Source organism: Ranitomeya imitator, chromosome 1, assembly GCF_032444005.1.
Source record: "Ranitomeya imitator isolate aRanImi1 chromosome 1, aRanImi1.pri, whole genome shotgun sequence".
Lineage (NCBI taxonomy): Eukaryota > Metazoa > Chordata > Amphibia > Anura > Dendrobatidae > Ranitomeya > Ranitomeya imitator.
In genome coordinates, this window is record NC_091282.1 from 528,376,895 (window position 1) to 528,393,057 (window position 16,163).

The 16,163-nt window shown below is 42.9% G+C and overlaps 1 protein-coding gene across 2 annotated transcripts in view; it reads right to left on the reverse strand.

Annotated features, from left to right (window-relative positions):
- Positions 1–200: 200 nt before the first annotated feature.
- Positions 201–16,163, reverse strand: part of LOC138677191 (solute carrier family 46 member 2-like) — a 43,066-nt gene continuing 27,103 nt past the window's right edge. For both annotated transcript variants that reach the window (XM_069767126.1, XM_069767136.1), the window contains 3 exons: positions 15,702–15,785; positions 1,976–2,132; positions 201–1,204 (listed from right to left, as the gene is read on the reverse strand). In XM_069767126.1, coding sequence (XP_069623227.1) covers positions 1,135–1,204; positions 1,976–2,132; positions 15,702–15,785 — 311 coding nt within the window. In that variant the 3' untranslated portion in view covers positions 201–1,134. The remainder of the gene's footprint in view (positions 1,205–1,975; positions 2,133–15,701; positions 15,786–16,163) is intronic.

The following is a 16,163-nucleotide window of genomic DNA, read 5'->3' on the forward strand; positions in this document are numbered from 1 at the left end:
TATGTGATTGCAAGTATGTGATATGCATACTCCTGGCCACATTTCTACTAAACTGATTCCGGCCTCACTTAGTACACCTGCATTGTGCAAGGCTGCGCCCATCTGGTTGGAATGTGGCAGGAATTTGCATATCGCATACTTGTGGTCACATGACCGCAGCTCTTTGCATCAGAGAATCCACACAGTGCAAAGTGAGATCAATGTGAGGATTCAGAAGTCTGCAGTCACATAGTTACTGATTGCAGACTTGTAGTTTTTGACTGGACAACCCATTTAATAGGGCACCTATAGCAGCCTACGGGCCTTGATGTACCAATGAAATCCAAGACATATGGTGGCATGATGAGGTTATTTACTGCCTTTTTGAGAGCTGCTAAAACCCTCATTAATATTTGCAATTCATTTTGAAGTATTGAATTGCGTTGTGTGTCATATTTCAGTCAGTCCTGTTCTCTATTGGCTCTACATAACATGCTGTATTACCTCCCAGAGGCACTGGGGGCACCTCCTTGGAAAATTAGTTACATTGTTTTATATTTGATCGTATGAATCATATTTTATAAAATATGCAATACCTTCAGAAAGTCATTTCACAATATTACCTCCATACTGTTCTGTATTCTGCACCCTTCTCCATTCCAACACAATACAGTACTATGCTTTGCTTATATTGCGCGATATTATTCCGCAGCGCTTTGCACACATTATCATCGCTGTCCCGATGGGGCTCACAATCTAAATTCCCTTATCTGTATGTCTTTGGAATGTGGGAGGAAACCGGAGAACCCGGAGGAAACCCACGCAGAGACGGGGAGAACATACAAACTCCTTGCAGATGTTGTCCTTGGTGGGATCTGAACTCGGGACCCCCAGCGCTGAGCCATCATGCTGCCAATACAGCCGTCTTACAGTATAGTGGCATCACAGACAATGAGGTGTACGACCAAGAGACATTCTGTGATCGTTAGAAATTAAATTACTGTGCGTTTCTCATTGCTTGCATGGTGATGGCACACTTGGTGTGTGTTTTAATGACTAATTTATACTTGGGAACAGTCTGCCTGTAGTTGTGCATAGTGTTTACACTGCTGGTTCCAATGGCGATGAAAGATGTTTCCACATTGATCAGGAACCTCATTGTGGGTCTGTAACCACTACATTGTTCTGTTGTTCTCTTCTGGACCAATTATAGCAGGCTGCAATACTGGGGGAAAAAAAAAACTATTATCAATTAAAGAAAAATTCTATAACAATCCTATATTTAAAAACTAAAAATCTCTGCTTTTTTAACGTTATTTTATCATAAAGTGATTAAAATGCGATCATTGGAGCAGCTCATTAGATACTTCTTTCCCATTCTTGTGATTCTTTGATGATGGTAGTATTTTTCCTACCACTTTTTTCAGGTTTTGTTTGCCAGTTTAAAGTATTGGAAATCTTTTAACTGCGCAGCCAATTATTTTCTTTATACGTTTTTCTTTTCAATCAACTTCTCGATCAAAGTTCTTCCTCCTTTAATACAATGTCTGAAATGACCCATTTTACTCAGAGCAAGTGCTAAAACCAGCAGGTACAACATTTGCTTGGTTCCTTCTTTAAATAAGAGCCATAATTGACACCTGTTTCTTCACAGAATGAATGACCTCACTTGAACTACACACTGCTATTAATTCGAACAGCCCTTCTCACTAAATGAGTCAATAACACCCAATTGGTAGCGTGCATGTCCTGACTGTTGGTTGCTCATTACTCGACTACACCTAGTAATGATTTTTTTCCCATGTTGTATGATCTTTTCTGCCTAAAACAGTAACTAAGCACATTAGTGATGTTAGACTGCTATTATTTGGCACATAATTGTATGCCTGTTTCTACACTTTAAGCAAATATTACCTGTACATATTTAAACATGTTTTAATAAACAGATGTGTATACAGTTAACGGCTATATACAGAATTATATGTTATGTACATACCCAATGGGAATAATGCTGATGAATACCAATGCACCAAACACAATAAAGCAGAATCCACTGTACCAATCTAACGTGGCTTGATAGAGCTTGTTGAATCCTGCAGAAGAACTCACTGCCACAATTTCTATCGCCAGCTGTAGTGCAACAAACACTTTGCCTTAAAAAAAAAAGTATTGAGATATTAGGTGTACAGGAATCCATGATAACAATTTTAAAGAAAATGTATCCAACTACAGCCGTCCACTGTGAAAAACGTCACCCTCCTACTCTGCCGTGACTAAAGCATAGCATGAGAAGGAGGTTAGTTTAGATATCTAAATGATGTCAGCCAGCCCAATTCATATGTAATACTAATGTGGTGTTGAAACTACAGAACCAGGACTGGAGTGAATATCTGAAGGCCAGGGGATGTGATAATTATAAGTAATTTGTATTACTTCTTTTTGGAAACACATTTAATGTATAATTTTATTTAACTCAACACTCCCTTTAATGACCTTTACACAGACACCTAAGACTAGACAAGAGTAATTAGTATTTGTGAAATAACACATTGCCTATGTCTACTAACAGCTTTCTAGATTAAAGCCTAACTTCTATACTTTGTCAATGATCACAGCCAGTGCGGGATTATATCTCAACACACCCACTGTTATCTGTGGAGTGAACAGTTCTCTGCTGCCCCATCATCCATACAATTATGCGATTGACTGACCATTAACGGAGGAGGCCGTTTTCACTAATAGGCTAGTTATCTTGAAAGTAACAGCATATGGTATATACACCTCCGATTCCAATACATGGGGTGTGAACTCCACTATAACACCAGGCTTTTTCACTGCCACCACCAGTCTTTTTTTTTTTTTTTTTTTTTAACAGGCAGACTGGAGGCCTGGTTTAGGTAGTGCATTGCTTTGGGGTGCGGATTACAGAACAAAAGGAATAGAACTATTACATTTTATATTTAATCCTAAACAATAGGCAGTTTTTATTAAAAAAAAATATATACAAAAGATTCTACAAAGGGGAGAAAACAATAGAGTATACAATTACATAAAATAAAACATGATTAACAAAATGACTTACTACAACTGAATCACAGAGATGATTCAGTTTAGTAAAGGAAAGCACTTTGTTTGGAGACAATAAGTGAGCTGGATTGTATTCATGCATACACCGATGTGTATCCCTCTACAGAAACACATCATAATTTGTCTGGGCATTTTATCAGCACCTGAGTTGCACCCCTCTCGTGCTGACTTCACGTGGGCTGGATTGTGGGATATCCTCAGGATTTTATGAAATTCCCAACTTATGCGATATCTTCATTCCTTCTGATCGCAGAAGTTTGAGATAGCTGCCATATTTTTTTTAGCAGGATTTTATTGTTATTTTATTGTTACCCGAGACCAAACATGACATAGCTGTTGTCAGCGATCTGCCCACTATTGATTTGTGGCTTATAGGTAGGGGTTACAGTTATGAAAAAAAATGCATCTTCTTCCCTAAATAGCCCTGAAGCTGAAAAGGTATGTCCCATCACTATTGGATCTATACAAACACCAATATTCATAATTTTATTTTGTAGAACCCAAGTCTGGGAGGGAAATAATAGCTTCTTTCCCTTCTCTTTGTATAAACAAATACACCCGTGTTAGCCAACCCTCTGAAAAGACCTTTCCTGCCTTATTTACCTGTCCAATCTATATACCTTTGCTTATGCACAATAAACATCCTCGTTGGCACTTTCACTTCAAAAAGGAGCTGCCTGCATGTTAATTAAAATTATCACTATCTGGCTATACCTAATTACCTGCTTCTTTATGCCTATTGTACCAGTCTAATTCTAGGACACTCAGACTGTCCGCTATTTTTGCTATTGCAATTCCATGGGAGAGGAGGAGAAGGGAAGTTCAGAGATTTTAATATTTTTTTGATGACCCCTCCCCCTTTTTCAGGTAGCGTGGATGCCGATTTACAGATTGCTGACTGGCCAACCTTATGTCCCACTCTTCCTAGATCCCACAATAACTTCTCCTTCTGGAATTTGGAGAGGAGCTTCTCTGGTTGCTCTGCGCCAACAGATGGGACTGAGACTCCTGGCTAGAGGTAGCCAGAAGTGACGCTAAGGCCCCAATCTCACAGGAACCCTCCGGGATCTGTTTTGGGTCAGTTGCTGGCCCTGTTATCCCGCTAGATGATAAGGGTCCAGAAGGCAGTGCGTTACCTGCATTTTGGGATCTTGAGACATGGGTCACAGCAGCTAGGTAGGGTGTTTCCCTGGGAGTGAACAGCCTTTTTCCCATTTGTCGGACAGGCTCTGGACCCACCACCACGATAGACTGGGGATACTACATTCCTGCCACTCTGACAGGCTGTGAGACACACCTCACCACCACCCTGACCTACTTGTAATCCTGCTTTCCAATCACCCTGAACAGTTGTGGGATACACCTTCCCACCATCCTGTCAGACCTGGGGTACAATTTTACCACCCCCTGACAGGCTATGGGCACCTCTTTCCCATTGTTCTGACAGATGGTGAGATACACCTTTCCCTCACACTGACCAGTTGTGGGACATACTTTCCCACCCCCTGGACAGGCTGGGAATAAGACGTCACCTGCCCGCCTTGTTACCTTAGTAGCTGTGTTAACAATGGGACAGCTACCATTGGCCATGTCACTGTCCGTTGTGACACTGGTCAGCTGCACGCAACCACATTCCATACGATTCACATGTTTCTCCCCATCCTTCCCTCTTACCTGAGGAGCCATGCTAATCATGGGGCAGATACCACTGGCCCTGTCACCATCCGTCGTGACACTGGTCAGCTGCATGGGACCACCTGCTTCATGATCCCCGTGCCTGTCCCCATCAACCTTAGCACTTATGCTGGATCCTTTTAGGGGATCCTCAGCAAAATCACTCCACAGTGTGAAATGGCTGAGTTCTCACTTACCAATGAACACAACACATTATCCTTATGCAAATACACATGATTAACCTTTGCAATGCAAGACATGTCAAATCTGGGAGGGTTGTCAGGAAGATATTGGACAACCAACTGTCCCAGATCAGTTCCAGCAATACATTTGTGGGGAGATTTTTGGACATTCTCACTTCCCTTATCCCTCTCCCTGTGCCCCAATCCAGGACAGGCCGGGTCATCAGTAAGGGACAGCGAACACCCCCAAACCCAGTCAGGGTCTTTCCATGTATATGTTCCTCCGGTAGCACAAACTTAGGATGGATGAAGGTACATTTTGCGTCAGTGTCCTTAAGTCCAACAATAATGGTGTTGCCCACAATAACCAGTTGCAAATTCTCATGCGGCCTACCAACCACACCACCCACAAAAAGAATAGCTATACTAGTCCCCTGGGCCTCAGGTGTGGGGTTCATCTGTCTCACTGGGCAGGTGAGGCTGATGTGAACAGTTTGGTCACAGGTATAGCATCGCCGGGAGTCAAATGCAGGACAGATGCTGGAAGATGGAGCAGGACCCCCTGAGGGCTGCCTGGCAGGGCATTAGGGGTGGTTGTTTGCTAACCCCCCTTTCCAGCTGTCGACAGCTGACTTCTGCACCTCCAGTGTATGATTGAGTGCATGTGCGATCTGTGCAGCCTCCTGTGTTATGACCTGGTGGTTAGGAGCACCCGGAATGACCTGATAGTTAAACCTCATACAGGATGAGCTCTGGGATGTGGGAGCTCTGCTGACCGCAAGCCCAAATCCTATCACACACACTAGAAATAGCTGTGGAGCGCTCCTGACCAGACCTAGGCGCCTCGTCACAGCCTAAGAACTATCTAGCCCTAGAGATAGAAAATAAAGCCTACCTTGCCTCAGAGAAATTCCCCAAAGGTAAAGGAAGCCCCCCACATATATTGACTGTGAGTAAAGATGAAAGTCACAAACGCAGAAATGAAACAGGTTTCAGCAAAGGGAGGCCAGACTTACTAAATAGACAGAGGATAGGAAAGGTAACTTTGCGATCAGCACAAAAACCTACAAAAGACCACGCAGAGTGTGCAAAAAAGGGCCACTCTGCATCCCAGAGCTTCCAGCTAGCAAGACAAAATCATGAAAACCAGCTGGACAAGAAAACAATGAACAAATAATGACTATCAGGAACTTAGCTTCTGCAGGAGAAGGCAGGTCACCAGAGAGATCCAGGAGCGAACTGAACCAATGCAAAAACATTGACAGCTGGCATGGAGTAACGATCTGAGAGGAATTAAATAGAGCAGTCAACCAAAGGATAAACCACGTCACCTGTGTAAGGAACCTCAGAAGCAGCAGCTTCACTCACAGCCACCAGAGGGAGCCCATAGACAGAACTCGCCAAAGTACCATTCACGACCACAGGAGGGAGTTCGACAACAGAATTCACAACACTCCTGGTCCAGCACGAACTGTCACACCTCGAGAGGGCAAAGCTGAATAAACTGGTCCTTCAGTTCCTCAAAGGTGGTGACTACCAGTCATTGGACCTACTGCTCAAAGTTGGTTCTGAGTCCATCCACCACATCATTATAGCTGTCATGTGATCCACACTGGAAGGCCCGCAACTTTTTGCACTACTCTTCTGGGGTCAGCTGGTACTTCTTTATCAGGGCCTGTTTGATGGCCTCATAGTCTCCGTCTTGGTCTTGAGGGAGAGAGGCTAACACCTCCACAGTTTTGTCTCTGTGCCCTGGGGTCAAATTTTGGGCCCACGGGTCCTCAGGTAGCCGGTACCATCTGTAGGTCTTTTCAAACCCCCGCAGAAATATGTCCAAGTCCTCTTCCTTGTCCATTGCTGGACTCACTGCTTGATGGGGTGGATCTTTGCATCTTTGTGCTAACGCCAGAAGGTACTCTCACTCTTCCCGCTTGGCCTGAGACTGTCAGTACTGCTGAATAAGGTTCAGATGTCCCTCACAATTGTTTGCGTCGAGTTGCTGCAAAGCCGTCTGCAGGAAGGGGTCCATACTACCCTGGTTGTGGCCCATGGAGTCAATCTGTCTCGTTTTACAGAGGACAATAAGAGTATCTTTAAATTGCTGGTTAAACTAGGGCACTAAAATTGCAGCCATCATTGCCAAACAAAAGATTGGACAGAAAAATGAGAAGGGGAGGGGTATAACTGCTACACATACAGTATTGTCCCAGATAAAACAAAATTAAAACAGTTTGATTCCTCAAAACTCTGCACAGACTTCTCGCAAGAAACGTGCAAGTTTTCAGTAAACAGAATGATTTCTCAAATCCAGCCATGATGTTCTGTAATATTCCACAACTTGCCACCAATTGTCAATGATCACAGCCGGCGGGGGTGGGGTCGAATCTCAACACACCCACTGTTATCTTTGACAAACGATTAACGAAGATGGCCCATGCGGTTTCCACTAATAGGCCGGTTATCGGGAAACTAACACTGAGTATATGGTATATACACCTCCGATTCCAATGCATGGGATATATATTTACCCCAATACAGTCTCTGCAAACTCCACAATAACCCCAGACTTACTCGCTGCCACCACCAGTCGATTTTTAATAAAGACAGACTGGAAGTCTGGTTCTGGTTCGGGTAGTATATGGCTTCAGGGTGTGGGTTACAGAGCAAAAAGAACAGAACTATTAAATTTTATATTTAATCCAAAACGATTTGTGTTATAGACAAGTGCTACAGTTATGAAAAAACATGCATCTTCTTCTCTTATTCGTCCTGAAGCTGAACAGCTATGCCCCATCACTATCAGATCTATACAAGCCCCAATACTCTATAATAATACAATAATTTTCTTTCGGAGACCCCAAGTCTTGGAGGGGAGCAATAGCTTTTTCCACTTCTCTGTCTATGTGTAAACACGTGTGCCCTTGTTATCCAACCCTCTGAAGTCCTTTCCTGCCTTAATTACCTGTCCTATTTACGGTGGGTGAAATAAGTATTTGATCCCTTGCTGATTTTCTAAGTTTGCCCATTGACAAAGACATGAACAGTCTATAGTTTTAAGGGAAGGTTAATTTTAACATTGAGAGAAAGAATATAAAAAATAACATACAGAAAGTCACAATGTATAAATTTATATACATTTATTTGCATTTTGCAGTGAGAAATAAGTATTTGATCCCCTACCAACCATTAAGGGTCCTGGCTCCTACAGACCAGTTAGATGTTCCTAATCAACTCGTTGCCTGCATTAAAGACAGCTGTTTTACATAGTGACCTTTATAAAAGACTCCTGTCAACAGACTCAATTAATCCGTGAGATTCTAACCTCTACAACATGAACAAGACCAAAAAACTTTATAAGGATGTAAGGGATAAGATCATAGGCCTGCACAAAGCTGGAATGGGCTACAAAACCATACGCAAGATGCTGGGTGAGAAGGAGACAACTGTTGGTGCAATAGTAAGAAAATGGAAGAAATACAAAATGACTGTCAATTGTCATCGATCTGGGGCACCATGCAAAATCTCACCTCGTGGGGTATCCTTGGTCATGAGGAAGATGAGAGATCAGCCTAAAACTACACAGGGCGAACTTGTTAATGATCTCAAGGCAGCTGAGACCACAAGTCACCAAGAATTCCATTGGTAACACATTACGCCGTAAAGGGTTAAAATCTTGCAGTGCCCGCAATGTCCCCATGCTCAAGAAGGCACATGTGCAGGCCTGTCTGTAGATTGCCAATGAACACCTGGATGATTCTGTGAGTGGGAGAAGGTGCTGTGGTCAGATGAGACAAAAATTGAGCTCTTTGGCATTAACCCAACTCACCGTGTTTGGAGGAAGAGAAATTCTGCCTATGACCCAAAGAACACTGTCCCCACTATCAAGCATTAAGGTGGAAACATTATGTTTTTGGGGTGTTTCTCTGCTAGGGGCACAAGACTACTTCACCGCATCAATGGGTCTTCCAGCAAGACAACAAAGGAGTGGATCAAAAATAAGCTCATTAAGGTCATGGAGTGGCCTAATCAGTCTCCAGACCTAAATCCCATAGAAAACTTATGGAGGGAGTTGAAGCTCCGAGTTGCCAAGCAACAGCCTCAAAATCTTAATGATTTAGAGATGATCTGCAAAGAGGAGTGGACCAAAATTCCTCCTGACGTGCGCAAACTTCATTAACTACAAAAAAGTCTGACTGCTGTGCTTGCCAACAAGGGTTTTGCCACCAAGTATTAAGTCTTGTTTGCCAGAAAGATTAAATACTTATTTCTCACTTCAAAATGCAAATAAATGTATATAATTTATACAATGTGATTTTCTGGATTTTATTTTTGATATTCTATCTCTCAATGTTAAAATTAACCTACACTTAAATTTATAGAATGTTCATGTCTTTGTCATTGGGTAAACTTACAAAATCAGCAAGGGATCAAATACTTTTTTCCACCACTGTATATACATTTGTATACGCACAACAGACATCCTTGTTGGCATTGCTGGGTCTTTCACGTCAAGAAGGACCTGCATGCATGTTAATTAAGGCTATGTGCACACGTTGCGGATTTCCTGCGGATCCGCAGCGTTTTTTACGGTGCAGAAACGCTGCAGATCCGCTAGTTATTTAGAGTACAATGTAAATCAATGAGAAAAAAAAACGCCCAAAAAACGCGACAAATCCGCACCTGCGTTTTCTGCCAAGAGATGCAGAATCCGCACAAAAAAAATCCTTAGGTTAATCCGCAACGTGGGCACATAGCCTAAGATTGTCAAGACCAGTCAAATTCTAGGCGACTCGGACGGTCAGCTATTTTTGCCACTGCAATTCCATGTGAGAGGAGGAGGGAGGGGGGTGAATGCCCCCTCATTGGTGGCTTCAGAGATTTTAATATTTTCTATGACACTCTATGAACAGTCCAGGTTCTAAGTGAAAATAATAAATACCCACAGGCACAAACACACACTGCAAAATGCTGTATGTTTCCTGCCTGCATTATAGTGTAAATATATGGTAGATTAACCCATTAACGACCGCTGATACGCCTTTTAACGGCGGCAGTTAAGGGTATTTAAACCACAGCGCCGTTAACAGCGCTGTGGAAAAAGTAAATAGCGCCCCCCAGAGTCCGATTTTCTCTGGGGTCTCGGCTGCCGGGGGTAGCCGAGACCCCAGAGAACATGATTCGGGTCGGTTTTTACCGACCCTGCTTTTGCGATCGCTGGTAATTAACCGTTTACCGGCGATCGCAAAAAAAAACAAAGCGATTTCACTTTTAATTTCTCTGTCCTCCGATGTGATCGCACATCAGAGGACAGAGAAATGGGGTCCCCGATAGCCCCTGATACTCACCTGTCTCCCCCGGTGCTCCTCGTTGCTCCCGATGGGCGCCGCCATCTTTTTCCGGCAAAAAAATGGTGGGTGCATGCACAGTGCGCCCGCCGCACCCCCGGCGGCCGAGACCCCAAAGAACATGATCGGAGTCGGTTTTTCCGACCCCTGTTTTGTGATCGCTGGTAATTAACCGTTTACCGGCAGTCGCAAAAAAAAAAGCGATGTGTAATTCTCTGTCCTCTGATGTGATCGCACATCAGAGGACAGAGAAATAGGGGGATTCGGGTACCCTATTATACTCATCGGTGTCCCTGGGTCCTCCTGCGTCCTCTCCTGCCTGCCGGCGTCTTCTTTGGGAAACAAAATGGCGGGCGCATGCGCAGTGCGCCCGCCATCTGTCGACATCTGCCGGCCGGCAGGAGAAAGCAGTTGTGGCTAAAATTAGAGTTAGGGTTGGGGCTAAATTTAGGGTTAGGGCTAAATTTAGGGTTAGGGTTGGGGCTAAATTTAGGGTTGGGGCTAAATTTAGGGTTAGGGCTAAATTTAGGGTTAGAGTTGGGGCTAAATTTAGGGTTAGGGCTAAATTTAGGGTTAGGGCTAAATTTAGGGTTAGGGTTGGGGCTAAATTTAGGGTTAGGGTTGGGGCTAAATATAGGGTTAGGGTTGGGGCTAAATTTAGGGTTAGGCTTCTTTCACACTTGCGTCGGTACGGGGCGTCGCAATGCATCGGCCCGACATACCGACGCACGTTGTGAAAATTGTACACAACGTGGGCAGCGGATGCAGTTTTTCAACGCATCCGCTGCCCAATCTATGTCCTGGGGAGGAGGGGGCTGAGTTACGGCCACGCATGCGCAGTCGGAAATGGCGGACGCGACATACAAAAAAACGTTACATTGAACTTTTTTTATGCCGATGGTCCGCCAAAACACAACTGATCCAGTGCACGACGGACGCGACGTATGGCCAACCGTCACGATCCGTCGGCAATACAAGTCTATGGGCAAAAAACGCATCCTGCGGGCACATTTGCAGGATCCGTTTTTTGTCCAAAACGACGGATTGCGACAGATGCCAAACGATGCAAGTGTGAAAGTAGCCTTAGGGTTAGGGTTGGGGCTAAACTTAGGGCTAGGGTTAGGGTTTGAGCTAAAGTTAGGGCTAGGGTTAGGGTTGGGGCTAAATTTAGGGTTAGGGCTAGGGTTGGGGCTAAAGTTAGGGCTAGGGTTGCGGCTAAAGTTAGGGTTAGAGTTGGGATTAGGGTTAGGGTTTGGATTAGGGTTGGTATTAGGGTTAGGTTTGGCCTTAGGGTTACGCTTGGGATTAGGGTTAGGTTTGGGATTAGGCTTAAGGTTAGGGTTGGGATTAGGGGTGTATTGGGATTAGGGTTAGGTTTGAGGTTAGGGTTGAGATTAGGATTAGGGGTGTGTTGTTTTTAAGGTTTTGATTAGGGTTATGGTTGACATTAGGGTTATGATTATCGTTAGGGTTGTGATTAGGATTATGGATCGGTTTGGAATTAGGGTTAGGGGTGTGTTGGGGTTAGGGTTGGAGTTAGAATTGGGGGGTTTCCACTGTTTAGGTACATCAGGGGGTCTCCAAACACGACAGCCAATTTTGCGCTCAAAAAGTCAAATGGTGCTCCCTCCCTTCTGAGCTCTGCCGTGCGCCCAAACAGTAGTTTACCCCCACATATGGGGCATCAGCATACTCGGGATAAATTGGACAACAACTTTAGTTGTCCAATTTCTCCTGTTACCCTTGTGAAAATAAAAACTTGGGGGCTACAAAATCTTTTTTGTGGAAAAAAATATATTTTTTATTTTCACGACTCTGCATTCTAAACTTCTGTGAAGCACTTGGGCATTCAAAGTTCTCACCACACATCTAGATAAGTTCCTTGGGGGGGTCTAGTTTCCAAAATGGGGTCACTTGTGGGGGGTTTCTACTGTTTAGGTACATTAGGGGCTCTGCAATCGCAACATAATGCCCACAGACCATTCTATCAAAGTGCATTCCAAAACTGCGCTCCTTCCTTTCCGAGCTCTGCCGTGCACCCACACAGTGGTTTACCCCCACATATGGGGCATCAGAGTACTCGGAATAAATTGGACAACAACTTTTGTGGTCCCTTTTTTCTTCTGTATTTTTGGGTTATCAATTCGAGCAAGTCCGTAGCCAGGTGTACTTGGGCTTTATTTTTCACACATAGGCATGTGGTTATATCAGCTTTATCTTCCTATAGCTAGGCCACCTCAGCGCTCTAAGTGCATGGAATATTCATGGCTGGGAATTAATCACGGCATGACACTGGATCAGTGCAGCACGGATGTCGTAGGATTATGTTATTTCCATGATTGCACTTGAATATTCTATATAGTGGTTGGCATACGTATCACGCCTTTCTGGCGACTGCATAAAAATAATGTAGCGATACGGCGCTTTAACATAGATCTTCTATGGTTGCTAGCGCGCTTTAACATTTGAGTGGTGGTCTTTATAATCAGCTATTTCAGGTTATTTCTAATAGGCCTGTTTGGGGATCGAGGGTATTAATGTAAATCGAGTAGTACGGCGGTGTTGTGATCGATTTTATCTTCGGTCTGTCTTTGGCAGGCCTCTGTGCGATATTGCGTCTTGGTATCCTAGTGACGATGACTTCCGGTTTTTCGGTAAGTCTTTAGATTTCGTCACTTCCTGCGCTTACTTGCGTCTCTGTATCTCAGCAACGGATACCTCGGCGGCCACCGGAAGTCTTTACCCCGTGTCTTTGTAGCGCAGGACAGCACCTAGGTAACCCGGTGACCCAGTGATTATCTCTTCCGGTTTATCGGTACACTTCTAGGTCCCGGCACGCACTAGCGCCGGCTAGCGTCCTTGTATCCAGGCAACGGGGACTTCCGTTATCAACGGAAGCCTCTCCCTCGTGTTTTTTCATCGGACCCTTGGCGTTTAGCTGCTGGATCAGTACCTTACAGGTATTATTTATTAGAGCACTCTGTGATCTTTACCGCATTCGGGTCTCGTCTGATTACATGTTTGGCTACATTTCTTTGCATTAAGTTCTTGCTCATGTTTATTAGGATCACATGTCTTATGCTAAGCACGTGATTGGTTAATCATGTCTCTCACCAGATTATTTAAGTGGACGTATTTACTCCTCCCACTCTCCTCAGAGTAACATGGAGGGTGGCAGGTTCCTTTGTCCTCTATCATAGCACTCGTGCACTTTAGCTCCCAGGCAGGCAAGTCCCCTGATGATACGGCCTGCGAAGAAACGCGTCGGGACATTCTTACAGGGAGAGTGCAGGGCATGATTTTTGCTCAGGGGTAGCTGTGGACTGCCCTTGTAAGGGCGGGAGTTTGGGGATATAGGCTTTTGGTTAGCCCTCTTAGGGATCGACAGGGTATTGTCTCCTTACATCGCTGCTTCATGGATTTTTCCTTCTCAGCGAACCATGGGCTACACTGACCTGAGTCACGGCAATTGGTGAGATCATTCCTGTTTTAAATATTGGTACTGTATATGATTTCTACCGTATTTGTCTTACCCCCCTCCCGCGCATTTATTTTTCTGATACCTGCCAATACCTATACACACAAGGTTACCTGGCTGAACATTTTTTGCATTTACGTGCTTTTGTCATTCACTAGAGGTATCTTGAGAATGTGGGGCAGTATATTTTACAATTTATTATGACTGTCCTCACTATTAGTCTATATTGGTATCACCCATAAGTGATTTCTTACCTGACAGGTTACATCATTTAATACCATTATATTTTCGTTTGTTTTGGGGTGACATTATTTGTTGTTTTTGAGTATTTTACTTCGTACCTAATAAAGGTTATGTTTTAATTCCTACTATAGCTGTGTTCCTATTACATTGGTGGGATTCTGTCGGATTTTTCCAAATAGACTGATTTAGTTTTGCTTTTTTCACGTCCAATTTCTTCTGTTACCCTTGTGAAAATAAAAACTTGGGGGCTACAATATCTTTTTTTGTGGAAAAAAAAATATTTTTTATTTTCACGACTCTGCATGATAAACTTCTGTGAAGCATTTGGGCATTCAAAGTTCTCACCACACATCTAGATAAGTTCCATGGGGGGTCTAGTTTCCAAAATGGGGTCACTTGTGGGGGGTTTCTACTATTCAGGCACATCAGGGGCTCTCCAAACGCGACATGGCGTCCGATCTCAATTCCAGCCAATTCTACATTGAAAAAGTAAAACGGCACTCCTTCTCTTCCAAGCTCTGCGGTGCGCCCAAACAGTTGTTTACCCCCACATATGGGGTATTGACGTACTCAGGAGAAATTGCACAACTTTTGTGGACAAATTGGACAACAACTTTTGGGGTCCAATTTCTCTTGTTACCCTTGTGAAAATAAAAACTTGGGGGCTAAAAAATCTTTTTTGTGGGAAAAATTTTTTTTTTTATTTTCACGTCTCTGCATTATAAACTTCTGTGAAGCACTTGGGCATTCAAAGTTCTCACCACACATCTAGATAAGTTCCATGGGGGGTCTAGTTTCCAAATTGGGGTCACTTGTGGGGGGTTTCTACTGTTTAGGCACATCAGGGGCTCTCCAAGCGCGACATGGCGTCCGATCTCAATTCCAGCTAATTCTACATTGAAAAAGTAAAACTGCAATCCTTCTCTTCCAAGCTCTGCGGTGCGCCCAAACAGTGGTTTACCCCCACGTATGGGGTATCATGTTCAGGAGAAATTGCATAACAAAACTTATGGTTACATTTCTGTTTTTACACATATGAAAATAAAAAAAAATGGTTCTGAATTAAAATGTTTGCAAAAAAAAGTTAAATGTTCATTTTTTCCTTCCACATTGTTTCAGTTCCTGTGAAGCACGTAAAGGGTTAATAAACTTCTTGAATGTGGTTTTGAGCACCTTGAGGGGTACCGTTTTTAGAATGGTGTCACACTTGGTTATTTTCTATCATATAGACCCCTCAAAATTACTTCAAATGTGATGTGGTCCCTAAAAAAAATGGTGTTGTAAAAATGAGAAATTGCTGGTCAACTTTTAACCCTTATAACTCCCTAACAAAAAAAAAATTTTGTTTCCAAAATTGTGCAGATGTAAAGTAGACAAGTGGGAAATGTTATTTATTAACTATTTTTTGTGACATATCTCTCTGATTTAAGGGCATAAAAATACAAAGTTTGAAAATTGCAAAATTGTAAAAATTTTCGCCATATTTCCGTTTTTTTCATAAATAATCGCAAGTAATATCAAAGAAATGTTACCACTAACATGAAATACAATATGTCACGAAAAAACAAAAAAAAAGCGTTCCAGAGTTATAACCTCATAAAGTGACAGTGGTCAGAATTGTAAAAATTAGCTCGGTCATTAAGTACCAAATTGGCTCTGTCACTAAGGGGTTAACCATGATTTTTATTCATGTATAGCACTGTAACATCTTACCATATGAGGAGCCTTGAATTTGCTTCGATATCATTGATCTGATGGTTGGTGTAGGGATTAATGAAAATATCATCACTATTCGAGCTGAGAAGTATATTAAAAAATGTCAGTGCAAAAATATTTCAGAAGAATAGTGCAGCATATTATTTCATAATTTTCTGCTGAGCAAAAATGACATTCAAATTACTCTTAAATATTCAGTTATAGGAAAGTACAGCAAACACTTGTCCGTAAATAATTTGGGATATAAAGTCAAGGATTATGCACAAATAGTAAGTCATATCTTGCTATCTAGAAAAAGATGCAAACGTGCAGATAGGGCTATGTTCACTCTTTGCATTTTTGCTTCATTTTCTTGCAGCGTGTTATGCAAATGAAAAGCTGCTTTCTACAGTACCAGCAAAAGATGAGATTTCAGAAATTTTATACTTATTTTTTTCCTTCACTCAATTGTAAATTTAC